General features: G+C 44.5%; 1 protein-coding gene across 1 annotated transcript; it reads left to right on the top strand.

Moving 5' to 3' along the window:
- The first annotated feature begins 120 nt into the window (after positions 1–120).
- CENPN (centromere protein N) lies at positions 121–27,449 on the top strand. Its single transcript, XM_047078810.1, has 11 exons — positions 121–263; positions 4,394–4,574; positions 7,165–7,210; positions 9,817–9,876; positions 10,577–10,653; positions 17,702–17,878; positions 20,709–20,810; positions 21,863–21,923; positions 23,424–23,536; positions 26,141–26,267; positions 26,497–27,449. Exons 2-11 carry the CDS (start codon positions 4,404–4,406, stop codon positions 26,577–26,579), a joined length of 1,017 nt encoding a protein of 338 aa, XP_046934766.1. The 5' UTR covers positions 121–263; positions 4,394–4,403; the 3' UTR covers positions 26,580–27,449.
- Positions 27,450–27,524: the final 75 nt, after the last annotated feature.

Raw genomic sequence — 27,524 nt, forward strand, 5'->3', positions numbered from 1 at the left:
GACGCAGCTCCCTGTGCCTAGGGTACAGTCCAAAGATAGAGCTCCGGGGTGGGCGGGGCTGGAGGGCGACGGGAACTGCAATTGGTGGCTTTGAAGGAGCAGCGGGCGGGAACGGCTGCCGAGAAGAGACACTGCTGGAGATGACCGACTGTAAGAGGTCCGCGCGCGGCGTGGGATCGGGACCTTGAGTGTGGCGGGAGCCTCGAGAAAGCCACATCTCAGGCTTGTGGGGCGACTTTTTCACGTCTGCCACACGTCTCAAGGTGCGGGATTGGCGCTGGGCCTCGGGCAAGAAGTGGGGGACTACAGTTGAGGCCGGGATGAGAGGGCGGTGATACTATCCGTTACGTCACCTCCGCCCGCAGTGGGGCGGGGCCTTACTGGGATGTACGTCAGTTCCGGAGCCTCCGCCAGTTGTCACGTGGCGGGTTACTTTTGCTATCCGACCTTTGGGTTCCTGCTGTGCTGGGAGTGGGGTGTTTTGGTTTTTTTTTAAGTCAGCCTTGGCATCCGTTTTTTTTTCCGTCCGTGCGCCTGTCGTATTTTTCCTAATGCTCCAGTGGCAGCCCTTCCATGTAGATCTGCAGAAAAGTTACCTAAAAGGGCTCTTGTCATGCATTCATTCAGCAAATGTCTTGAGGAGCTGCTATATATATGTATGTATCTGTATATATGTGTGTGTGTGTATACATATATGTGTGTGTGTGTGTGTGTATATATATATATATATATATATATATATATATATATGCCAGGCACTGTGCTACTAAGAACTAGAAGTAAAAAGAAATTAGTCACAGGGAATCAGGAGTTTGTTCAAGGGTTTACCAGCTTTATTGGTGAGACTGAATGCTCTCTACCAGAAGTCTGTAGAATGGCATTTTGCAAACTTAACCCAAAATGAAGAATCTTCTGAAGCATTCTAAAAGTGCAAGCTCTCAACGCGCAGCTGGGTGCCCGACTCCACCCCCACCCCTCTCCCCCCAGTTCAAATTGATGGAGCCCTGGGAATGCATTTTTACAAGCCTACCCCCTCCTTTTTCCCCCTCCCCTGCCTCGCGCCAGTGTTTTCAGTGGGAGAGGTTTGTTTGATATATCAGTGACTGTTGGACCCTATTTCTTCCCAGGGTATCTCCTCGCACACTGCTTACGGAGAATATCTAATGTTTCATTCCACATGTATTTATCATTTAGGGATATAGCCATGAATAAGGCAAACATAGTTCCTACTCTAGTGGCTCAATATTTTAAGACAGTAATCAATAGGCAAGATCATTTTAGTTTTGTGAAGACAGTAAGCAACGGAAGGTGGGGAGATACCTTTAGAATGGGTGGTCAGGGGCGCCTGGGTGGCTCAGTTGGTTAAATGTGCAACTCTTGCTTTCAGTTCAGGTCATGATCTCAGGGTTTGTGGGCTCGAGCCCTGAGTGGGCTCTGCGCTGACAGCTTGGAGCCTCTTTGGAATTCTGCCCCTGCCCTGCTCACTCTCTTCGTCTCTCTCTCAAAATAAACAAATTAAAAAAAAAAAAAAAAGAATGGGTGGGCAGAATAAGCCTCTCTCAGTAGAAGCCATCTGAGCTGAGACCTAAATTCAAGAGTTACCCAGGTGAATAATGTGCATGATGAACCTGAATGTTCTCGGCAGGGGTAACTGCAGGTACAATGAGCCTTCTCTGGAAGTATCCTTCTGTACTAGAGGAACTAAACACCAATGTAGCTGGAGTTCAGAAAGCCAGAGAGAGAGAGAGAGAGAGAGAGAGAGAGAGAGTGATAGATGATGGGGAGGGAGGCAAAAAGCAAACCCAGGGCCTTATAGACCATGGTGAGGATTTTAGTGTTGACATTAAGGTAGGTTGGTCCTGTATCTGGATAAGAAAACAAATCAGAGTCCATTTTCATGATCTTGATCCTGTTCTGCTCTCTATTATTTTTCCCTTTCTAAAGTCCTAATAGTTCCCCACCTTTTTTTTTTTTCCTGGAAGTGTTGTTTTCAGTATCTTCTTAAAATCATGTCGACTGTCAGTATCTTTTTGGAAATGGGCAATGGTAATAGATTGTATGCGATGTTAAACACTCAAGTGGTAGCATTGAGTCACAGCCTGGATTCCTATAGGGGGATACTTCTCTCTTTGTCCTTTTGCTAATCTCCTAGGCATGGTGGAAGTAGATGAGATAGACAGACTTCTGCCCCTTTTCTTAAATTTGGATACCAAGGTCTCGATGCTCTTTCTTGTCAGATAGGCAGAGAATTTAAATTTAAATTCTGCAGACACCTTGCTTCATCTTTGTTGAGAAACCATGCTTGCTTTTGATGTGCCATATATATATTTTTTTTTTTCAGTTTATTTCTTTTGAGAGAGAACGTGCCCGCACACATGTTGGGGAAGGGCAGAGAGAGAGGGAGAGAGAGAGAGAATCGGAGAAAGCAGGCTCCGAGCTGCCAGCACAGGGCTCGACATGGGGCTCAAACTCACAAAAGGTGAGACCATGACCTGAGCCAAAATCAAGAGTTCATTGCTTAACTGATTGAGCCACCCAGGCACGCCTGTGTACCATATTTTAAAATGGGGGGCAGGGGGAAGATGCCCATCAGTGCCCCCAGATGAGGTAACAGTTGAGATCAGCTGCCACCCTTGGCCCACAGCTTCTGCCCTGAGGAAGGTAATGAAAGGGCTCAGAACCCCCCTTCCCAGTGCCACAGCTGTAAGACAGCCACTAAGAGATGCTCCTGAAGATCATTGCCCTTGTCTGTTGCTGAGGGAGCCATGCCACATTTGGGGCTCAAGACCTTTGGGATGGTTGAAGACTCTCCCTGTCAGGCAGCAGGCAGGGAAAGTGAGGTAATAACACTATGTTAGCTGGTAATCCCTTAAATGAGAAAGAGACTGCAGCCCTCTTCACCTCTATCTCTTACTGTGTCCTCTGGACTCCTGCATCCTACTGTTTATCAGCATCTCCTCTTGGAGGCTAACAACCTTCAAACGTACATGTTCGAAATGGAATTCTTGAGCTTGCCTCTGCCCACATCTCTAGTCTTCCCCAACTCAGGGGATAGCAGTTCTGTCCTTTCAGCTGCCTGGTACAAACACTGGTGTCACCTCTGGTCCCTCTTTCTCTCGTAACCCCACATCGAGTCCATCAGGAAATCCCGTGGGCTCTTTCTTAAAAGCAGATCCAGAATCTGACCTCTTCCCAACCCTCCCCCTCGGTCCACCATCATCTCCTACCTGCATTGCAGCAGCCTCCTACCTGGCTTCCTACTTCCGCCCTCCACCCCCTCCAAGACAGTAGCCAGATTGATCCTGGTAGAAAACCTAAACAGGAGCATATCCCACCTCTTCTCAGGATCTTCCAGCAGCCAGTGTCTGTCAGAGTAGAAGCCATCATCGTGGCAGTGACCCCTGGGCCCTCCGTATTCTCTGACCTTATTACCTCCTCTGTGCCTCCTTACTGTCTACACTGTGGCCTCACTGGAGGCATCCTTCACATCCTTCACTGTTCCTTGAAAGCCCCAGGGCTTTTGCACTTGCTGTACCCTTTGCCCAGCAAGTTCTTTCACCAGCCAGCCACATGGCTCACTCTTTCTTCCAAGTACGGGCTCAACTGTCACCTGTATGAGTCCTACTCATTCCATCCCCACCACCCCGACTTGTTCCCATCCTGCTCCACTTTAACTATGGTTCGTTTCCTAACACTGCTCTGTTCTCTCTGCAGCACTTACCACTTTTCACACAGTTTATGATTTTCTTGTTGCTTCTCTCTCCCCACTAGAATGGATGCTCACACTAGCAGGGTTTTTGTCTTTTTATTTTTTTAAGTTTTTATTTATTTATTAGAGAATGAGCAGGGTAAGAGCAGGGGGGTGGTGGGGGGTGGATGATCTGAAACGGGCTCTGTGCTAACAGCAGGGAGCCCAATACAGGGCTCAGACTCACAAACTGTGAGATCATGACCTAAGCCAAAGTCCATTGTTTAACCAACTGAGTCACTCAGGCGCCCTGGGATTTTTGTCTTTTTGGTTAAAGGTGTATCTCTCCCCCATGCCTGCAAAAGTGCCTGGCACACATGGGTGCTCAGATTTTGTTACGTGAATGAGTAAATGAATGAATGATTTACCTGTCGTTCCCATCAAAGATTAAAATACTCTAGCCTGTCAAGGAGAGGGAGCACTAATTTTTAAAACCTCCAAAGCCATTTAAATATGTGGCTTAAGGAGAGAAGAATCAAATCCTCCTTTTGAAACACTTTGCAGAATGACTGCAAAAAAAGGTAAACGTTTGGGTGTTTGACCTACAAATCAAAATCCTGGCTAAAAACATGCTGAAAAATTCCACTAAGTTAACCTTTGATATTTGATTAATACTTTGCTGTGCTGTTTTTGTTTTTATTGAAGTGCCAAAGAGATGGATGAAACTGTTGCCGAGTTTATCAAGAGGACCATCTTGAAAATCCCAATGACTGAAATGATGACAATCCTCAAAGCCTGGGATTTTTTGCCTGAAAATCAACTGCAGACAGTAAACTTCCGGCAGAGAAAGGAATCTCTCGTTCAGGACTTGGTTCTGCTCTGTGAGGTGATAACAGTGTTCAAGATGATGAACCTTAAGCATCATGCAACCCCTTTGGTTTTTTCTTTTTTTTTTTTTTTTAATTTTTTTTTTTTTCAACGTTTATTTATTTTTGGGACAGAGAGAGACAGAGCATGAACGGGGGAGGGGCAGAGAGAGAGGGAGACACAGAATCGGAAACAGGCTCCAGGCTCTGAGCCATCAGCCTAGAGGCCGACGCGGGGCTCGAACTCACGGACCGCGAGATCGTGACCTGGCTGAAGTCGGACGCTCAACCGACTGTGCCACCCAGGCGCCCCGGTTTTTTCTTTTAATAAGATTTTTTTTAATAAGGTTTTTTTTTTAATGTTTATTTTTGAGAGAGAGAGAGAGAGAGAGAGAGCAAGCATGAGCAGGGGAGGTGCAGAGAGAGAGAGAGAGAGAGAGGGATGTAGGGTCTGAAGCGGGCTCTGCACTGACAGCAGTGAGCCCAGTATGGGGCTCAAACTCAACAAACCATGAGATCATGACCTGAGTCAGATGCTCAACCGACTGAGCCACCCGGGCGCTCCAAAGGTTTTCTTTCTTTTTTCAGTGTTTATTTATTTGGAGAGAGTATGAGTGGAGGAGAGGAAGAGAGAGAATCCCAGGCAGGCTCCCTTCTGTCAGCACGGAACCCAGAGCAGGGCTCGATCTCAGGAACTGTGAGATCATGACCTGAGCCGAAATCAAGAGTCAGACACTTAACTCACTGAGCCACCCAGGCGCCCCACTTCCTTTTTTGAGTCTAAAATTTAGTGCATGGGGCGCCTGGGTGGCGCAGTCGGTTAAGCGTCCGACTTCAGCCAGGTCACGATCTCGCGGTCCGTGAGTTCGAGCCCCGCGTCAGGCTCTGGGCTGATGGCTCGGAGCCTGGAGCCTATTTCCGATTCTGTGTCTCCCTCTCTCTCTGCCCCTCCCCCGTTCATGCTCTGTCTCTCTCTGTCCCAAAAATAAATAAAAAATGTTGAAAAAAAATTAAAAAAAATAAAATTTAGTGCAGCTGCTAAGCTGTGAAGGGATGTGGGCTATCTACTACTACAGTGAGGAAGAAGCTAATTTTTGATTGGCTTTTTCAACTTCCAAAGAATGCCTACGTATCAGTAAGAAAGTGACCACCATGGGGGAAAATACAATCCATACAAGTTAAAATAATGAGAAGTATTCTTTTTTTACCTATTAGATTTTGCACCTAAAGATGAAAAGGTTAATACTCAGATGTGTTGGTAAAGTTGTATGGGAAGAGACCCCCTCTTTCACATATATTTATTAACTTTTCGTTTTAAAACAATTTCAGATTTTCAGAAAAGTTGCAAGCATAAGTATAAAGAACGCCCCTAGGGGCGCCTGGGTGGCGCAGTCGGTTAAGCGTCCGACTTCAGCCAGGTCACGATCTCGCGGTCCGTGAGTTCGAGCCCCGCGTCGGGCTCTGGGCTGATGGCTCAGAGCCTGGAGCCTGTTTCAGATTCTGTGTCTCCCTCTCTCTCTGCCCCTCCCGCGTTCATGCTCTGTCTCTCTCTGTCCCCAAAATAAATAAAACGTTGAAAAAAAAAAAAAAATTTAAAGAACGCCCCTATTCCTGTACATTCTGCCCTCATTCACTTTTAAATAGATATGCTTTATGACCCAGCAATTCCACTGTGGGAGATTTATATGGAAAAATTAATAAAAAACAAGGAGGTGGGGCACCTGGGTGGCTCAGTCGGTTAAGCGACCGACTTTGGCTCAGGTCATAATCTCGCAGTTTATGGGTTCAAACCTTGCGTCAGCTATGCTGACATCTCAGAGCCTGTAGCCTACTCCGGATTCTGTGTCTCGCTCTCTCTCTGCCCCTCCCCAACTCGCTCTCTCTCTCCCAGAAATAAACATTAAAAAATTAAAAAAAAAAAAAGAGGTATAAATATTATAATTGATACTCATATACTTAGGTACAAACATGTAAGTATTTATACATAAATAAGATGTTAAGTAGCCTTGTTTAAAAAATAAAAAATTGGGAATAGCTATACATAGGAGAATAAATAATGTTACGTCCACATAACAAAATATTCTTCAGCCATTCAATAAGATAAACTAGATCTTTATGCACAACATCAAAAAACGATATATAATATGCATGATGTCAATGGATGTGTGTAGGGCATTGGTTCTCAACCAGGACAATTTTGCCTGCAGTGTCTGGAGACATTTTTGGTTGTCAAACCTGTGGGAATACTACTGGCTCATGCTGGGCAGAGGCCAGAATGTTCCTTAACACCCTGGGACAGCCCTCCACACATAGAATTATCCGCCTCTGAATGTCAGTAATGCCCACTTGGGAAACCCTGATGTAGAGGAAGTTTAGAGGGATACAGCTGATTAAAAAACAAAACAGGAAGTTGAAAGTGATGAGTGAGGAGTAGATTGTGGGGGGAGGAGTGGAGAGTGCCTTTACCGAGACAGGAGTCGGGTGTATCTGCTACTTGGCAGGAGAGCAGAGATCGGTGACACTCGTTCTAAGCAACTCTAAAATGTGCTGTAAGTGTAGCAGAACCCAACTATCCCCCACGTTCACTCAGTATTTTATCTTCTCTTTCAGAGTAAGCGTGCAAGTCTCCGTGACGCAGCCCTTTTAGACATCATTTGTGAGTGTCGGTGATTTGTATTTACACTTACCCCATCCCCTTTTGTCAGAGAGGCAGTTCTGGATGTCAGTCAGGTGGACCTGGTTTCAGTCCCTCCTCTGTCACTTACCAGTCTCTAGTCCTTCACCCGGTCACATGGCTTTGCTAGGCCTAGACTCTTCCCAAGAAAAATGGAGAAACAATAGTACCTACTTCACAGGGTCGTTGGGAGGGTTAAATAAGATAATGCTTGAAAAGCTCTTTTAGCACGGTCACTGGCACACACTAAGCACGTTTGTTAGGCTCTGTATCTTTAACAGAAATTGAAAATAAATTTCCGAGAATTTGTTCCTATTACAGTGTAACTTGTTACCTCTCCTCCCCTTCCATTTCTTTCTTCCCCTCCCCCCCCCCTTGTACCCTAGGTTTCTTCTCTGTATTTTCTTCTTTAAGATGTTTACTTCCCTCATCAGGAGGCAACAGATTGTGGAGTCTAAGAACACAGACTCCAGGGCCAGATTTCTCGGGTTCAGTTCATGGCTCTGTCATTGTCTCCCTGTGAGTCCTGGCGGAGGCCCTTGACATCTCTGCCTCGGTATTATCATTGGACAAACCTTTATAATAATCATGATGTCACATAAGGTGACAGTGAGGATGAAATGAGTCCATGTCATGTTCTTAAAACAAAGTCTGGTATGGGGCGCATGGGTGGCTCGGTCGGCTGAGTGTCTGACTTCGGCTCAGGCCGTGATCTCGCAGTTCATGAACTCGAGCCCCACATCAGGCTCTGCCGACAGCTCAGATTCTGTGTCTCCGTCTCTCTCTGCCCCTCCCGTGCTCACACTCTGTCTCTCAAAAATAAATAGTAAACAAGGGGGTGCCTGAGTGGCTTAGTCGGTTAAGCTTCTGACTTGGGCTCAGCTCATGATCTTACAGTTGGGGCAGTAGGTTCGAGCCCCACACCGGGCTCTGTGCTGACAACTCAGAGTCGGGGGCTGCTGCAGATTCTGTGTCTCCCTCTCTGCTCCTGCCCCGCTCGTACTCTGTCTCTCTCTCTCAAAAATAAATAAACATTAAAAAAATAATAATAAAATAAATAAAGAGTAAACATTAAAAAACAAAAAAATTCTTAAAAAAAAACCCTGGTATTTACTAATTAATCATTATCAGTTGATATTAACTGCCTCCTGTGACCTGGGGCATAACAACATTCATCTCTATATTCCGCTCCGACTATGAAATAGCTGAATTCATTTAGCGCATCTGCCTCTGGTTGAGTGTGTCTCACTTTCAGTGACTGGATGATGTCTAGACCGTAAAGGGTAGATCCACATAGTTCCCCTCTCTCACGCATTTGTTCACATGTTCTTTGACTACTACCACGCAGTGGGCTGTATGCTAGGCACTGCTGGGTCCAACAGGTTGATTCATACTCTCTTAAGAGGCCTCAGTCTCGGGGGGAGACAGGTCACTGAGTCACACAAATGCATTCTCACAGACTGTCGCAAGTGCTGGGAAGGAGAAAAGGCAGGGGGTCTGTGAGACCAGAAGGGGGTCGGCCACACCAAAGGTTTAGGAAAGACTTCCTTGAAGACGTGAGCTGAGAGCCACAAAGGATGAGTGGCATTAACTAGGCAAAGGGGAAAGGGGACATAAAGGAGCAGGAGAGCAAAGGGCACAGCACCAGAAGGTCTTGGAGCAGGAGGGTAAGTAGGGGAGCAGAGAGAAGGCGGGAGATGGGAGTCCAGTGCTGCAGGAGGGGGTCAAAACAAATGAGGCATAGGTAGGGGGGTAATTCAGAGACTCAGAAGCCCCTCGAAGGATTTCACTCTTTATTCTAAGAATAAAGCCAAGCCCTCCAAAGATAATGAGCAAGAAAAGAATCAGGTTCTTGTTTTTTCAAAACTCTCAGTGCAGAGACAGGGACGAGGGAGGACGGGAGAGACCCAACAGCAGCCTGTTGGAGCAGCCAAGCAAGACAGGGATATAGCCTGAGTGAGATGGGAGGTGGGGGGATGGAGAGAAGAGAGCGGGGGCAGGAAATGCAAGGGTTAAAGCGGACTGGACTTGGCTGGTAGCTCAGTCCTAGCAGAGTGAGCTCCCGGGTAGCTTTAAGTGCTACGGAGGAAAGCAGTGCAGGGCACAGGGCGCAGTGGGCGGGTGCTTTCTTTGGGCAGGGGATCTGGGCAGGCTGCTGTGCATAGGTGGCCTCCCAGTAGAGACCAGAATGAGGGGCACCTCGAGCTCGGAGAAGAGGGCTCCCGACAAAGGGAACAGCCAGTGCGAACACCAGTCGTGAGGAGCACAGCATCCCTGTTCTGCTGGCTGAGTGAGGGGTTCCATGGAGGAGACCCGTGTGGGAATAGAAGAAATGGTCTAAGTAAGAGTAGATGCGAAACCTCTACTATATTGAGTAATTCTTTATGATATGTTTTAGTTGTCCGGGGGAAATTTAATCCACGTAAAATTTATATTTGAATAAAAATGTGTATGACGTAGTTGATAAGTTGCTGTTGTTTTCTCTGGCATCATATTACATTAAATACATATTTAAAATAGGTATGTATAAGCACGTTACTTGAGAGTTCTTTGATGTGATAGTAATAAGCTCTTCCCCCCTCTCTCAGATACTCAATTTCATCGGCACCAGAAAGTTTGGGATGTTTTTCAAATGAGTAAAGAACCAGGTAATGTTTTCCATTTTTTTTAATTTAATTTAATTTAATTTAATTTTTAGTAATCTCTACACCCAACGCGGGACTTGAACTCACAACCCCCAATATCAAGAGTCACATGCTTTTCCAACTAGGCCAGCCAGGCACCCTGGTGTTTTCCATTTTAAACTGAAGTTTATATTTTATATTTTGGCATTTTTAAAAGGAACACTAATATGTTCCTCTGAAATGTCTCTTCTTTTGGGGGCACCTGGGTGGCTCAGTTGGTTATGTGTCTGACTCTTGGTTTCAGCTCAGGTCATGATCTCATGGTTCGTGGGATTGAGCCCCAAGTCAGGCTTTGTGCTGACAGTGCGGGGTCTGCTTAGGGTTCTCTCTCTCTCCCTCTCTCTGCTACTGCCCTGCGGGCGCTCTCTCTCTCTCTCTCTCTCTCTTTCTCTCGCTCTATCTCTCACATAAATAAATAAACAAACAAAATTTTTTTGTAAATGTCTCTTCTTTCACAATGAGTAATTTCAAAATTACTCTTTTGTGGGAAAAATGAGAAGTATATTCAGTGACACTGTATCCCAGGTACCGGCAGCATTGGTATGATTAGATCAGTGTCCCTCTTTGACGTCACACAAAATACTTAGCTTCAGAGTCCTTGCACATGTATTTCTTGAACATTTGTCTTTATTGATTTGTCTTTACTTTCTTTTGACCTTGACAGGTGAAGACGTTGACCTTTTTGATATGGAACGATTCAAAAGTTCATTTGAGAAAATTCTTCGGAGAGCATTAAAAAATGTAAGAATAAAATTTATCTGAATCTCCACGAAATTCAATTTCAAGGCATCTGTGCAGTTAAAATTTGCTACTACCTTGGTTTGGGTTTGTAAGAATTTTAATTAATTTTAATTAGTAATATCCCATACTATTCTAGGCCAGATCAGAGATAAATCCTACTTCCTTATAGAAACTTTTCCTACCCCTTACCTGTCAATTTGAGGCCAATTGCTTCTTTCTCAAGAGGAGCATCACGGACCAGAACTATCTGGAGTGATGGAAATGTTCTCTGTCCACGCCACTGGTACACGGGCTAGTAACCACATGTGGCTATGGAGCAGTTGCAATGTGGCCAGCATGACTGAGAAACTACTACATTAATCTCATGTAACTGTAGTGAATTTCAGGCCAGTGGCTACGGTATCGGTCAGTGTCACTCTGGAGCACCCGTAGAATCTTCAGCTCCCCTCCACTGTCCACAGGTACCACCGAGTATCTTCTCGTAGGTTGAGGCAGTCATGTTTTTAACAGCCTCCCTTACTTCATTCTCTTCCCACCTCAATCTGCCTCAGTCCTGCTTGCATGGAAAGACAGGACCTATGACTGTCCCCGTGCTTTGGCTGCCCGCTCCAGAAGAGTGGTGTTCCCTCTTCATATGTAGACTCCACGACGTGGTCTTTATGTCTCTTCAGCTCACGCTTTGTGACGTCTGCCATACTTGTATGCACACCCTCGTCACTGAGCATCTTCCCTCATTTCTTTTCTTACGGAGACCCTTCTGTGTGACGTTTGAATCCCCCCCTACCCCCGCATCCTCAGAGGGCCCACCTGCCTTATTCTCTGTTCTCCATCCCATTTGTGATTGCTTCTCTACCGCTTCCCATTCTACTGCTTATAAGCATGCTCCGGTCTTGGTGGAACGGCATCCATTCTCCATGCTCGTCCTCAAGCTCTGTTCTTGCTACCACAACACTCTTGGGAGGAAATATTTATTTCTTGCCCCCGATGTGTCCTTCACAGGGAGGGGGGTCCCATAGGCCCAAGGGCACCGGCATCCCTCCACCATCCCCTTCACCTTTCTCTGGAAGGAGCGCCAACTTAACCTGAGTGAGAGCAGGTGCCCACAGGGACACACGTTCTCATCTGTTCGTCCAGGGCCAGCTCTGCCCCTACCAGTGGAGGCTTCCCAGAGTGGTTATGCCACCACTTATGTGATTAGGTCTGCCTGACTGGATTTTGTTTTCTGGAGGGCCACCTGCCTGTGGGTATGAGCCAGTCCCCATTTCTTAGTAAATATGTGTTGGCCTCACCTGCCAACTCTTTTGCCTTATTCTCAGTTGATCCAGAAGGACAGGGAAGAAGGGTGGTATTTAGTGGCCCCCTTCAAAACCCTTCCCCAAAAGACCATTTGAAAGAGTAATGCAGGGACACCTGGGTGGCTCAGTCAGTTAAGCGTCCGACTTCAGCTCAGGTCATGATCTCACAGCTCGTGGGTTCGAGCCCTGCATCAGGCTCTGTGCTGATGGCTCAGAACTTGGAGCCTGCTTCGGATTCTGTGTCTCCCTCTCTGCCCCTAACCCACTTGGATTCTGTCTCTGTCTCTCTCAAAAATAAATAAACATTAAAAAAAATTAAAAAAAGAAAGAAAGGGTAATGCATCCTCACCGGCTTCATGCTTAGGCCCTTTCCATTCTGGCCAGTGCTCTTGCTGCCATATTGAAACTGAATTTTAAAGGCAGCAGTTCTCACAGTTTGATCATCAACATCACCTGGGAACATCGACATGCAAACACCTGGGCTCCCTCAGACGCTGTAAGGGTGGGCCAAAGCCCTCCAGGTGCTTGCTAACGCCCAGTCAAGTTTGAGAACCTCCCTGTTCAGGGGCACCGGTGATATCACAAAATCCCATGGCCTGTTCTCTTTCAGCAGTAACGCCAATTGCAAACACCTCTGTGTGTGAGGCCTTGCGCTGAGTCCTTGCCACTCACTAACTCACTGCACCCTCCTGACGAAGCAAGGGTGGGTCCCACAGGGGCAGAGCGGCAGAGCCATGATTTAAACGCGGGCAGCTGGCTTCGAGGTCATACTCTTCACATCTACACTGGCAGGGTCTCACACCTCCACCTTCCACGTTCCAGATGCACAGCATCCATTTCTTGTGCTCGGGAAGGTCAGGTGTCAGAGAACAGCCAAACCCTCTTGATCCTGAATCTCTTGTCTTCTCCCGGTTGTCGTCAGCCCATCCTAAACTGCTGTTCGTGACCACCCTCCTTCCTTTCCTCCTGCTCTTCACTGGAGCATCACCACAAGGTTCTGCACTCAGCCCTCCCCTGGTTAGTTTCGGCTGCGGCGAGAGATGGGGGAGGTGGTGACAGAGTCCTTTGTCGTTTCCCTGTCAGAAGCTGATCAGTTGTCCGAACACCATTTGTTGACTAATTTAGCCTTTTCCACTGCGTATAATCGTTGGCTTCTTCAGATTCATTCACACTCTTAGGGTCCGTACTCCTGATATGTTTCTCCTCGTGCCCTCCTGGATCCCCTGCCTGCCTGTCAGGTGTCACCACCTGTAGTCTACACTCCACCCAAACCGAACCAGTCTTCTTCAAGCCCTTGAGCTCGCCATAGGCTGTTCCCTCTCCTTGGAACGACCTCCCCGACCTGGCCTTTGCACAGCTCGCTCTTCCCTATCCTTCCGGCCTTTGCACGGCTCACTCTTCCGTATCCTTCTGGCCCCCTCAGGGAGTGTCCCTGATCCCCCTGGCAGGCGGTCCTCTGTCCTGTGCTCCTGTCACCATATGCCTCCTACTTCCTGCTTTAATTGTCAGCCTTCCTCCGGACCCATAGTCTCCCTGAGAGGAAACCAACTGTGCTGCTCCCCTCTGACAGCATGAATGGCCTGGGCACAGTCTTTGCCACCTCCTTATCCACCTCCTCATTCCTTTAATAGCTGTAGTTTTAAAAATATTTAGGGACACCTCGGTGGCTCAGTCAGGTGAACGTCTGACTCTTGATTTCAGCTCAGGTCATAACCTCACAGTTTCATGAGTTCGAGCCCCACATCGGACTTTGTGCTTGCTCTCTCTCTCTCTCTCTCTCTCTCAAAATAAAGGGTGGGGCAGAGAGAGAGAATCCCAAGCTCCACACTCTCAGCACAGAGCCTGACATGGGGCTTGAGCTCATGAACCATGAGATCATGACCTGAGCCAAAGTTGGATGCTTAACCAGCTGAGCCACCCAAACACCCCTCAGTTATTAGATTTCTTCTCTTCCATCACTTCTGCATTCCAAAAGCTTTTCCCTCCTGAATGAATTTCAGGCAGACTAGTGGGAAAGGCTGGGTGAACAAAGGAGCTTTTTTACTGGTCAGATCTTCCTGCCCGAAAGGCCGGCAAATGCCCAACACCCTGGTGTCTTCTCTGTCTCCCCTCTTCCCCTGCCCTGAGCTGGACCACGTGTGCCAACCCCATTTCTCAACTACCCGAGGACTCCCAGCCGACTTCGCTGTCTTCCTCCTGACTTAACTAGCAGCTGGATAACCCCACTTTCCAAAAGGCTGCTGATGGTGATGTCATGCCAAGTAGAGTCTCCTGGTGCCCAGGACTGAATAGTAACTTGCCTGCTGCTCTACAGGAGGTGTCTTAACCTTTCTGTGCCAAGGACCTCTTTTGCTGTTAGTGAAGCTTATAGGCCACTTCTTGAAAGTCATTCTTTTTTAACTTTTTTTTAATGTTTATTTATTTTTGAGATGGAGGGAGACAGAGCGTGAGTGGGGGAGGGGCAGAGAGAGAGGGAGACACAGAATCTGAAACAGGCTCCAGACTCTGAGCTGTCAGCACAGAGCCCGACGCGGAGCTCAAACCCACGAACTGTGAGACCGTGACCTGAGCCGAAGTTGGATGCTTAACTGACTGAGCTACCCAGGTACCCCTTGAAAGTCGTTTTTAAATGCTATAATATAGAGAATTACAAGGAAAACCAAATACATGAAAATACCATTATTAAGGTATTAAAATACGAAGTCGTGCTGTAGTACTCATGTGCTTCTTTTTTTTTTATTTTTTTTTTTTATTTATTTTTTTTTCAACGTTTTTATTTATTTTTGGGACAGAGAGAGACAGAGCATGAATTGGGGAGGGGCAGAGAGAGAGGGAGACACAGAATCGGAAACAGGCTCCAGGCTCTGAGCCACCAGCCCAGAGCCTGACGCGGGGCTCGAACTCACGGACCGCGAGATCGTGACCTGGCTGAAGTCGGACGCTTAACCGACTGCGCCACCCAGGCGCCCCATCATGTGCTTCTTTATTAACGCAGTAAATAATCTCACAGTAGGTCTAAAAACAACTAGTTTCAAAGTAGTGATGGCATAAATGATATTTTTGAGGCATGTGCAACGCTATAACGGGGTGAGAAAATATTTGGGATTTGTCCAGACAACAGAGTAATAGTTCCTAACATTCTACCGTTTCCTTGCCTACCTTCACGACTGAAGGAAATGCCAAAGTTCAGTTAGTTTGTAGACATGCTGATTCTGATCAGGGCCTTCAGGTTACAAACTCTTGCCCTTGAACCAATGGGGTAGAGAAGCTGGTATGAGAGGGAGCCGGGAGCCTAACTTGGGGGGTAATGGATGGAGCCTGTGCTACAGGGGATCTGATCCAGAGCCTTTGAGGGTACGGTCTCTGTATGCCAGGGAGAGAGACACGGAGAGAGAGGCAGAGTCATTAATCGTATGTCTTACCAGGTAAAACTATTCAAAATACATTGTTCTTAGGAAACTTATAAAGAGTGGCACCTAGGTGGCTCATTTGGTTAAGCATCCAACTTCAACTCAGGTCATGATCTCACGATTCATGGGTTCAAGCCCCACGACGGTCTCTGTGCTGACAGCTCAGAGCCTAGAGCCTGCTTCAGATTCTTGTGTCTCCCTCTCTCTCTGCTCTTCCCCCGCTTGTGCTCTGTCTCTCTCTCTCCCAAAAATAATAAACATTTAAAAAATTAAAAAGAAAACTTATAAAAAAGAGACAAACTAAAAAATATGTTTCAATTGTAAAAGGGTGGCACATTTACTTTCCTTTTTTTACCTATATATCATGTAGCACAATAATGGTAATCTGTACTAAATATATTAACATAGTTAAGTACGTAGCAATTCTGTGTGTTGTAAGCTTCATTTGTTTCCCATGCTAAACTTTTTTCTGCAATGTTCAGTAACCAGTTATGACCAGTTTACGGCCAGGGTACCCCTGGCCAGCAGTACCATCCCAGGTTAGCCAAACCACTTAGGACACTTGGCTGGACTCATCTCCTAGTTCAGCTTGAACAGTATTAATCTGAGCTATCCTCAGTGAAGCGTGCTTTACCCTTGCTGTTGAAGGATGATATCTATTAAGGTAGTTTCTTGGGAAAATAGTAAAGGTCTGCATCTGGGCCTTACCTCTTCAGGTATCGGAATATCATCTTTACTAGAACAATGTGAGATAGAACATCTTAGCCCATTGATTTTTAACCTTTTTTTGGATCATAGACTCTTGTGAAAATTTTGGTAAATGATACCGCACCCCTCTCCAGGAAAACGTACGTGTGTGCCCAACCACACATCCAATTTAGGAAGGACACAGACCTCTTTTAAGCTTCTCCAAAAGCCCTTGCTTACATTATCCTCATTGTAGGCTAGAGAGGTTACCTGAATATGTTGAGTGCAACCGATATTCTCTCTCTGGTAAAGGTGAGCCCTCCACGTAGTGCCTTCAATCTTGATTTTCCAGGCTTCGCTTTTGTAATGTGACACAAGCCAGCAGAGGCCCACTGGGCGCCTGTCGGGGCCAAGCGCTGTGGCTCCTCACTCGGGCAGGTCAGACAGCCCCGCACACTCCACACCCCAACCTGGGGAGGGCTCTTTGTTTCATATACGGAGGGAATGTGGGAAAGCAGCCAGATGAAGAGTGGGCGGAGTCGGAGTAACTGCCTTCTTACCACCTGCTTTCTCTGGGGATCCAAGAGGGAGGAAGTAAGGAGACGTGGGCAAGCCAAATGCATCTGCATCGACTGCCTCCTGTCCAGAGTCTGACTTCCAAGGGAAAGCTGAATTGGGGGGCAGTTAAGAGTCTAGGAGGAGGCCATTAAGTTCTAACCCAACTGGCAATTACATTTAAAAGTTTAGAAAGATCTGTATTTTATCCATGAAATGGAAACCAAGTAGAATTTTCTATATTCTTGCCACGTAACTTTAGAGTAATCATTAGCATCTGAGCTAAATGCGTAAGAACATTTGGATTAATATATTTGAGCCCATTACTCCACAGAAATCTTACCATTAAACTTTATAGTGCACGCTAGGTCTGTGCTCGATGTCAAAAAGTCTTGTTTATAAATCAGGTATGCCATTTGTAAGCTTGCCTTATTTCATAAACTCTTACAGGTCAGTGAACAGTTTTTCAGGACAAGCCCAAGAAATTGTTGAAAAATTGTGATACCCTGATTGTAGGGTTTAAAATTTGTTTTCCTTCTGGGGTGCCTGGGTGGCCAGGTCAGTTAAGCGTCCAACTTTGGCTCAGGCCATGGTCTCATGGCCCGTGAGTTCAAGCCCCGCATCGGGCTCTTTGCTGTCAGCACAGAGCCCACTTTGGATCCTCTGTCTCCCTCTCTCTCACCCCCTCCCCTGTTCACGCTCTCTCTCTCTCTCTCAAAAATAAATATTTTTTTTAATAAAATAAAATTTGTTTTCTTTCCAAAAGACTTTGCAAGGCATAGATGTGTAATTCCAAACAACCACAAAACCTTTTCCCAAAGATTCCCAGAACACTGTACTGAAAACTACAGACTCTGCCAGATCTCAGCCTGTGTGCAAGGTTACACAGACATCCTTCACCCCTAAGGAGCACCAGTTGTTGGTGCTATGGATTTTTTTTTTTAATGTGACTTTTTTTTTTTTTAAGTAATCTCTATGCCCAGTGTGAGGCTTGAACTCACAACCCCAAGATCTAGAGTCACATGCTCTACCGACCGAGCCAGCCAGGCCCCCTGGTGCCACAGATTTTAATTAGGAAACTTAAATCTTCTTTTTATTAAGGTGACAGTCAGCTTCAGAGACGCTGAGGAGAATGCAGTATGGATTCGAATCGCCTGGGGAACACAGTACAGAAAGCCCAACCAGTACAAACCGGTTTATGTGGTGTATTATTCCCAGACTCCCTACGCCTTCACTTCCTTCTGCCACCTGAAGAGCAATGCACCCCTTCTGAGTCAGGTATGGAACCAATTACTATAAGCTATAGTATTTTTATTACCCTTATCTGCGAGGTCTATGTAGGTTTAAACTGCTCAATAAGCGTTTTATATAAAATGCCACATGTAATCCTTGATTTCCTAAAATAAGGAGCAGAAAGTGTTCTACAAGTGGGAGTGTAACACAAGTATTGGTTTGGAGCTCTCTTACTGTCTTTCAGTCTAGAAGAAATATGCGCTTCAGCGAAGGAAACAATCGACAGAACTAAAAGGCAGCCTACGGAAGGGGAGGAGACATTTGCAGATGACATATCTGATAAAGTGTTAGTGTCTAAAACCTTTAAAGAACTTATGAAACTCACCACCCAGAAAACAAATAATCCAGTTAAAAATGGGCAGAAGACATGAATAGAGACTTTTCTAAACAAGACATCCAGATGGCTAACAGACACGTGAAAAGATGCTCACCATCACTTATCATCGGGGAAATCCAAATCAAAACCACAATGAGATAGCACCTCACACCTGTCAGAATGGCTAACATTAACAACGCAAGAAACAACAGGTGTTGGCAAGGATGCGGAGAAAGGGGAACCCTCTTGCCCTGTTGGTGGGAATGCAAACTGGTACCCCCACTCTGGAAAACAGTAGGGAGGTTCCTCAAAAACTAAAAATAGAACTACCCTTTGATTCAGCAATTGTGCTACTAGGTATTTATCCAAAGGATACAAAAGTACAGATTTGAAGGAGCACATGCACCCTGATGTCTATAGCAGCATTGTGTACAATAACCAAAAAGTATGGAAAGAGCCCAAACGTCCATCAACTGATGAATGGATACAGAAGAGGTGGTGTCTACATACAATGGAATATTACTCAGCCATCCAAAGAATGGAATCTTGTCATTTGCATCAGTGTGGATGGAGCTAGAGTATATTATGCTAAGTGAAATAAATCAGTCAGAGAAAGACAAATATCATGTGATTTCACTCATATGTGGAGTTTGAGAAACAAAACAGATGAACATATGAAAGGGGGAAAAAGAGAAAGGGAAACAAACCATGAGAGATTCTTAAATAGAGAGAACAAACTCCAGGTTGATGGGGGGAAGTGGGTAGGGGATGGGCTAAATGGGTGATGGGTATGAAGGAGGGCACTTGTGATGAGCACTGGGTGTTATATGTAAGTGATGAACCCCTGAATTCTGCCCCTGAAACGAATACTACATGGTATGTTAACCAACTTGAATTTAAATAAAATGTTGAAAAGAAAAAACTAGAAACAAATGAGGGTAAAGCAACTGGACATCCACAAGGAAGAAAAAAAAGATTGTGTAGGCTTTGTACCCTTTACAAAAAATAAACTCAAAAATGGATCATAGCAGTAAATCTAAGACTATAGAAACTATAGAAATCTAAAACTACAGAAACTCCTAGAAGGTGGGGCACCTGGGTGGCTCAGTAGGTTGGGTGTCCAACTTCAGCTCAGGTCATGATCTCCAAGCTTTGAGTTCGAGCCTTGTGTTTAGGCTCTGTGCTGACAGCTCAGAGCCTGGAGTCTGTTTCAAATTCTGTATCTCTCTCTCTCTCTCTCTCTCTCAAAAATAAACAAACATTAAAAAAAAAACTAAAAGGGGCGCCTGGGTGGCTCAGTCGGTTAAGCGTCCAACTTCAGCTCAGGTCACGATCTCGCAGTCCATGAGTTTGAGCCCCACGTCGGGCTCTGGGCTGATGGCTCAGAGCCTGGAGCCTGCTTCTGATTCTGTGTCTCCCTCTCTCTCTGCCCCCTCCCTGTTCATGCTGTGTCTCTCTCTGTCTCAAAAATAAACGTAAAAAAAAAAATGTAAAAAAAAAAAAAAAAAACTAAAAAAAAAAACAAAAAACTCCTAGAAGGTAACATAGGAGAAAACCTCTATAGCCTTGGGTGTGGCAATGATGTAACACCAAAGGCACAATCCATTATAGAAAAATATATAATAATTGATAAGCTGAACTTCATTAAAATTAAAACTTCAGCTGTGCAAAAGACAACATCAAAAGAATTAGAATATAGGCCACAGAGTGATAGAAAATACTTGCAAAAGATAGGTCTAATAAGGGACAGCCTATACCATGATTTGTCTGCCTGTTACCCAGTATACAAGTGGGCAAGAACCCTTCTGGGTCCCTTGGCATGCGGTGCTCGATTCCACTGTTTGCACGGTGCCATTTTGGTTTCTGAATGGATGCTGAATTTTAATTGTTAATACAGGGAACGGAGGGATGCCTGGGTGGCTGGGTCAGTTGAGCATCCAACTCTTAATTTCAGCTAAGGTCATGATCCCAGGGTTGTGGCATCGAGATGCACGTCAGGCTCTGCACCAAGTGTGAAGCCTGCTTGGGATTCTCTCTCTCTCTCTCTCTCTCTCTCTCTCTCTCTTCTCTGCCCCTTTCCCCTGCTCACGCATGCACGCTCTCTCTCTCTCTCTAAGTTAAAAAGGGACATGTGATACCGAAATCACTGGAAAACGGCCACTGAAGGAGTGAATTCTGTGGTTATTTTGTATCACCAACAGTCATAAAATTATATTTTCATGTAATTACCTTATTGTAAAGTAAATCACAAAATATGTAGGATACAACCTCAGTTTGTCAAACTCAGAGTCTTGGATTCTGCCTTCTAAAGTATTATTATTGCCACCTTTCATCATCAGTCATTTCCTTGTTTGGGAAATAAATAAATGGTTACCTTCCATATAAGAAAAGGAAGAAGTAACGTGTGCTTAGTGCAAAAATTCAATCAAATACCATAGATATTATAAATATCGGGATAAACACGGTAAGCCTCATGGTCTTGATAATTTTCACTTCCAGGCGCTGACAGTTGCTAGCAATCACCATAAGATTGTGAAAATGGACCTCAGAAGCCGGTATCTGGACTCTCTGAAGGCTATTGTTTTCAAACAGTATAATCAGGTGAGCCCATCAGTGACTCTGTGAAGTTGTGTGCGTCTCCATTTTCTCTTTCACACTTGAGTTAGAAGCATCTGGGCAGGTGGGAAAGTCCACCTCCAACAGAAGGAGATCACTTCTGATATTACTGAAGCGGAGAAAGCTCTCAGTCAACATGAAAGGAAACAACGGTCCCCCGCTATCATCTTGTTATAATTGCATTGTGTTTTATACTGCTCATCAGTCATTAGAGCTTACGTGAGAGAGCCCAGCTTCCAAATGAGCTCTTCCAGTTAGAAGTTATTTTATCTTTACAGTAACTTGACACTGTCTTTTGAAGCTAAATTCTATTACTCCATTATGCAAGACAGAAGCAGAATTAATTTTTGTCCCATCAGCCAAGCAGGTAATAGAGGGGTTACAAGGAAAGGAGAAAGCGTCGGTTTATTAAGCTTCCCAATTTATTTATTTCTTAAGATTATTTGAATGCATTGTTTCCTCTAATGATAAAAGTAGATCTGGCCTTTTGCACAGACTCAGGGTTATTTTTCGCTCTGCATGGCAACTGCGGGCCCATATGTTTAGACCCCTGTAAGTGGATTGCTAATGCTCTCTGTATATCTCTGAGCCCTTAGATATGTCACACTTACGTATTTTCATCTGTTCTAAATAGAAAAAAGTGATGGCTCTCTGCAAGCCACTCTTTCAAGAAAAAAAAAATCTAACATTAAGTTAATGATTTTCTCCCATAGCAAACTCCCCCCCCCTTACCCACCACCCTTCCACCTGTTCTATGACAGTTGCATTCATTCCTAGGAAAATTCACATCGTCAAACACAAAAACAGTTGCTGCAGCGTGAGTAGGGAATGAGAGATTGGCTTCCAGGAGGAAAGTGGTTTTTCTAAAAGGAATGTCAGCAGGTGTTTTGTGGTGATGAAGGCGTAGCTGTCAAGCGGAAACATCACATGGCAAATACATTTAGTACCTGTGTCCTAAAGCCATTTATTATTTATATTTCAAGATGTTAAAATTAGGAAAAGATTCAGTTTTCTTTCTTTCTTTCTTTTTTTTTTAGAAGTTTGAAACTCACAACTCCACTATGCCTCTACAAGAAACCCTTGAGCTGGACATGCACAGTATGTGTGTTTTAAGATAAAACTGAAATTTGGAAGCACATCATTCCTTTTTAGAGTTCTATCACTCGGTAAAACATTTAATCACTAGGAGCCTGATTCAAAACTATTTACTGCTTTCCGAAAAATTGCAAATTAACTTTCTGCTGAAAGGGGGAAACCAAGCTCCCGTAGGTTCTTTCTAGCATTTACTAGAACGGCAAGTAGTAACACTAAAAACAAAAATTAACTAATAGTCAAGCATTTCTTTAGTGCCAGGAACCACACAAAGATGTTTACAGGTATCATTTCCTTCATCTTCATAGCAGTGCCCGAACAATCTCTTCATCGGGCAGCTGGGTTTCAGATGGGTTTAGCCACTTGCCAGGCAAAGTTAACACAGCTAGGAATTGCCGAAGCCAGAGACGAAATCCAAGTCTGTCTGAGTCTGGAGCCCCAGGTCAGAATGCGCTGGATAAACTGCTTCTGCAATACTCTGTTGTGACTGTGTAGCTCCTCACAGGTGGCGCGAGTCTGTCTGTGGAAAACCCAGGACAGCAGAGTAAACAACTACTGAAGAGTGGAGGGGTACAGCCTACATTTATGGAAATGAACATTTTCCTGTCTCTCAGCAATGATTTGGCGATAAAATGAGATAGTACAGCAATTATGATTTAAATACGTTTATGACTTTCCGATGGCATAGGAACCGCTGTTGATGTCATGTTAAGTAAAGAAAGCAGGATACAAAACTCTGTATTTTATAATCCCAGTTAAAAATACATATCTTTTTATTTGCTAAAAAGGGGGCTAAGGGTGCCTGGGTGGCTTAGTCAGTTAAGCATCTGACTTCGTGATCTCGATTCGTGTGTTCAAGCCCCACTTTGGGTGAGCCTCGCTTCTCTCTCTCTCTCTCTGTCTCTCTCTCTGCCCCTTGTGGGATTCTCTCTCTCCCTCTCTCTGCCCCTCACTTATTTGCGCCCTCTCTCGAGATAAATAAATAAATAAATAAATAAATAAATAAAAAATTTTAAGAAGTGAGGGGTGAGCTAGACAAAATATATTAAAACATTAACAATGCTTTTCCTTCATTGGTAGAATTATTGGGGATTTTTATTTTATTTACCAGCGTGCGCTTTCAGATTTTCCTATAGTAAGGAATTATTGCAATCAAGAGAAGAAACAGTAAACTTTCTTTTAAGTTTATTTATTTTGAGAGAGAGAGCATGCACACATGAGCAGGGGAGGGGCAGAGAGAGAGGGAGACCCAGAAGCTGAAGCAGGCTCCAGGCTCCAGGCTCCGAGCTGTCAGCACAGAGCCCGACGTGGGGCTCCACCCACAGACTGTGAGATCATGACCTGAGCTGAAGTCAGACGCTTAACAGACTGAGTCACCCAGGCACCCCAGTAAATGTTATCTTTAAATGACACAAGCCAGTTGAAAAGTTAGGAAGGAAAGGAGGATACTTTATGGATGAAAGATACTTCTAATGTCTGTTTTCTTTTGAAATCTTCCATGTATAGTGGATTCAAGGATCATTCATGAAAACAGAATCGAAAAAGAGAGAGTCCAGAGAGTGACTCAAGAAACTTTTGGAGACTATCCTCAACCAAGACTAGAATTTGCACAATATAAGGTGGGACATTGCTATAAACATGAACTATGAGTTATCCATATGTTTGTAAAAGAAAAAAAATTAGATGGAAAACGATAATAAGAAACTTTCTTTTCCTTTATCACTGTTTTCTTTTTTTAACTTCTCTTTTTTCTTACTGAAGTGGTGTCGACCCACAAGGTTAGGCCAGTGTCAGGTGTATGGTCATGGTGCCTGATTCTGTGCATCACTCATTGCTCACCATGATAAGTAGCGTCACTATCACTTTGTATTCTGTGTGATAAATTGAAGAGTTAAAATAGACGTCTTTATCATATGTATTAAGTTCCCATGTTAGCGAAGGAGACTTCTAGAAATTCTGAATTTGCCTTTTGATTTCATCTTAGGTACTCATTTAGTTTTGTGTAACCAGCTGTGATCTGTATTTTTGAGGGGAAAAAAGTTGTGAGCTATCCCCTTTCTAGCCCGTCCACACTTGCCTGTAGTCGGTGCTCATAAATATTCATTGAATAAAAGAGTGAATAAAGAAGTCGTGACATACCTAGACCAGTTGGCATCACCGGAGAGAAACCAGTAAGTAGCCTAGTCAATACTATAAACCTAGCTCATTCCAGAACTGTGCCACTGCCCACCAGGAAGGCCAGGCTGGGGGCAAGCCCATTGCCAGCATTAGAAAAATTCAAGATTTATATCACGATTGCCCCAATCTAATACTGGCACTCCTACTCATAACATCCTCCTCCCCTCTAGTAAATTCTTTCTGCTCTGCACCCCCTACAGTTATAGGCAGTGCTTTAAATCCGCCATTGATCTGCTCACCCAGGCCCAACACCTGTTCCCTTTGATTTGTTTTTAGTGGGAAAAGCTGATATCTTTCAAGTTGGGCTCCCTACATGACAGTTTTAACCCAGTTCCTTTGAACAACTCATAGTCTAGGACACTGGTTCATAGTGTGGTCTCTGGAGCCATCGTATCAGCATCCCTTGAGAACGGGTAAGAAATGCAGATTATTGGGCCCACTGCACCGTGGTCCTGCTGGATCAGGGACTCTGGAGGTGGGACCCAGCCATCTGTTCTTACAAGCTCTCTGGCTGACTCTGCCTACTAAAGAGAACCACTGAGAATAAGTAAGAATCTGCAAATCCCCCCGTGGCTACAATTTAGAATCACTCTGTTCTGTAACTCAGAGTGCACGTTGATTCATGCCTGCTCTTAATTTTCCCTACCTTTTCTATTTGAAAAACGTCAAACCTTCAGAACACTTGCAAGGACATTGCAATGAACATCCGTTTTCCCTTTGCTTCAGTTCACCCATTGTTAACATGTTGCACATTTCCTTTCCTTCTTTTTCTTGATTTCTTCTGAACTATTTGAGTTAGTTGCAGACAATACTCACCCTCTAAACATTTCAAAATACTGCCTGTAAATTTTAAGAGGCACTTTAAGGAAAAGAATTTTGAAATTAGAATCTAAGACTCCAGTACCTATTGAAGCAGCCAGTGGATATTTGATATTAAAGGATTGTTAGATTGTTACTAATTTTTCTAGGTCTGATACTGTTACAGAGGTGAAGGTTTTAAAAGGAGTCCTTCTGGAGCGCCTCCTCGGTGGCTCAGTTGGTTGAGCCTCCACCTCTTGATTTCGGCTCAGGTCATGATCCCAGGGTTGTGGGATCGAGCCCCATGTTGGGCTCTGCGCTGAGTGTGGAACCTGCTTAAGATTCTCTCTCCCTCTCTCTGCCCCTCTCCACTACTTATGCTTTCTCTCTAAAAAATAAAAAAATATTTAAAAAAAAAAAAAAAAGACCAGCGCCTGGGTGGTTCAGTCAGTTAAGCATCCGACTTCACCTGAGGTCATGATCTCACTGTTTGTGGGTTTGAGCCCCATGTCAGGCTCTGTGATGACGGCTCAGAGCCTGGAGCCTGCTTTGGATTCTGTGTCTCCCTCTCTCTCTGCCCCTCCCCTGCTCTCACTCTGTCTCTCTCTCTCAAGAATAAATAAACATTAAAAAAAAAATTAAAAAAGAGTCCTTCTTAGGTCTTTTCTAGGTACTGAATGTTTACAGATGGAATACCATCGTGTCTGGGGTTTACTGCAGAATAGTCCCGTGGCAGTGGTCAGTATGGAACAGGAGGTGGGCTGGTAGAAGACTAGCCATGAACTGATAATGGTTTCAGCCGGGTGACGTGCACATGGGGACTCATTGCCTGTGCTCCTTACTTTTGTGTATTTGTGAAATCTTCCATAATCAGGTAAAAACAAACCATGGTAGTGACTCGAAAGACATGACATTTTTACATCGAAATGACAGATTTCAAAAGATAGTGCTAATTTGCCAGTAAGAATGCAAACTAAATACTCAGGTGAAGATCACCTGGGGGTAGAATTGACCTCCAAGGTCTCCTGTGTGCGGGCACTGTGCATACATGGCATTTTGTGGATGATGCCTTTTGACACACGGGTTGCCCTCTACGTTTGCAGTTAGCAAATTAAATGGCTCCCGCCCCCGTCAATCCCTGTATTTCTTGAGGACAAGAATTAATGAAACACATCACCTGATTTAATTACAGTTTGCCATTACAGCTGATATATTTAGTAGTTATTTATAAATAAATTTGTTGACAGCTTGAAACGAAATTCAAAAGTGACTTCCATGGAGGCATCTTGGCTGAGAGAAAAGAGCCCCTCCGGTGCCTAATAAAGTTCTCTAGCCCGCATCTTCTGGAAGCATTGAAATCCTTAGCACCAGCTGGTAAGTAGTCAGCTTATCTTACAGGCGGGAAGAATTCACAACACACTATATCTGATCCTCTCTCTCTGCTGGCTAATTACCTCTGAGCTTCCTCCTGGCTCCCATCTGCTATCCCCGCGTGCCCTATTTTGCGTATATTCTCCTTCTGTACGTCACGGGGGTCCGTGATCCACCCACCCTCTAATCTTGGCCATTTTTAAACTGACTTTTTTTGTTTTTTTAATTTCAGGTATTGCAGACGCACCACTTTCTCCGTTGCTCACTTGCATACCCAATAAGGGAATGAATTATTTTAAAATTAGAGACAAATAGCATGTCTGTGGTTTTGTAAGCACACTTTTTCCTTGAATATATTGCATATGCATTTCAGTTAACAGCTAGCTGGACAGCTTCTGTGTATGAACTTGTGTTTTAGAAATTCATTCTTAATATTGACAGTCCAGAAATGTTCAATATGCTTGTTGGGACTGATTCTTTCCTCCTCCAGTGTGCACCCCGCTCCCCCATATCCTGCAAAGCATAGCAATTGTGGGCCTTTAAAAAGTGACTAGGTGTCCTTTTTCTCACTCCTGTCTCTCCTCGATCCTGGAGAGACTGAGTTCTAATTGCTGTTTCTAATGATTTTGTCTGAAGCCTTGGATCATGGAAAGAAATAGCAAGAAACTATCCTCAACTCAAAACTTTCTAGGAAAATCATAAAATTGGTCCCTTCAAAGGGTAGAGTTGGGTCTATTAAGTTATTGCAGGGAGTACAATATCAGATGATTCAGTAATATAATAGTTCCTGTGTAAGTATGATACCTTTCATAGTCTGTTTTATCCTACATATGGCATTCAAACTCACCATACTATACTGATTTGTGAATAAAGATTTAAAAACTGGTACGTCACTTCTGATGGAAATTCTTCGGTGATCATCACAATATAGCATGTCCTTTCTTAATAACATTTCAAACTCTACTCCCTGTTGTGTTCCACAAAGGATTTGGGGTATAAAGACGTTTATTTCAGTTACGATAAAATTAAAGGGTGAGGCAGTCTGGGCAAATGGGAAAGCAAACAAAAAGCAAGGACCGAATAAAGGTAGAGATAAAACTGACATGTAACAAGATATGAGTGCCTCCATCTGTTACAAGATTGAAAAATTGGAGCGATGTTAGCCAGTGGTCCGAGCAGAGAAGAAAACACCATTTGTGAATGAAGATATTCAAAAACTGGTACATCAGGGGCGCCTGGGTGGCTCAGTGGGTTAGGCAT

The sequence above is a fragment of the Lynx rufus genome, unplaced genomic scaffold, assembly GCF_022079265.1.
Source record: "Lynx rufus isolate CCGP_SWC_20201006 ecotype Redwood Valley unplaced genomic scaffold, mLynRuf1.p SCAF_16, whole genome shotgun sequence".
Taxonomy (NCBI): Eukaryota; Metazoa; Chordata; class Mammalia; order Carnivora; family Felidae; genus Lynx; species Lynx rufus.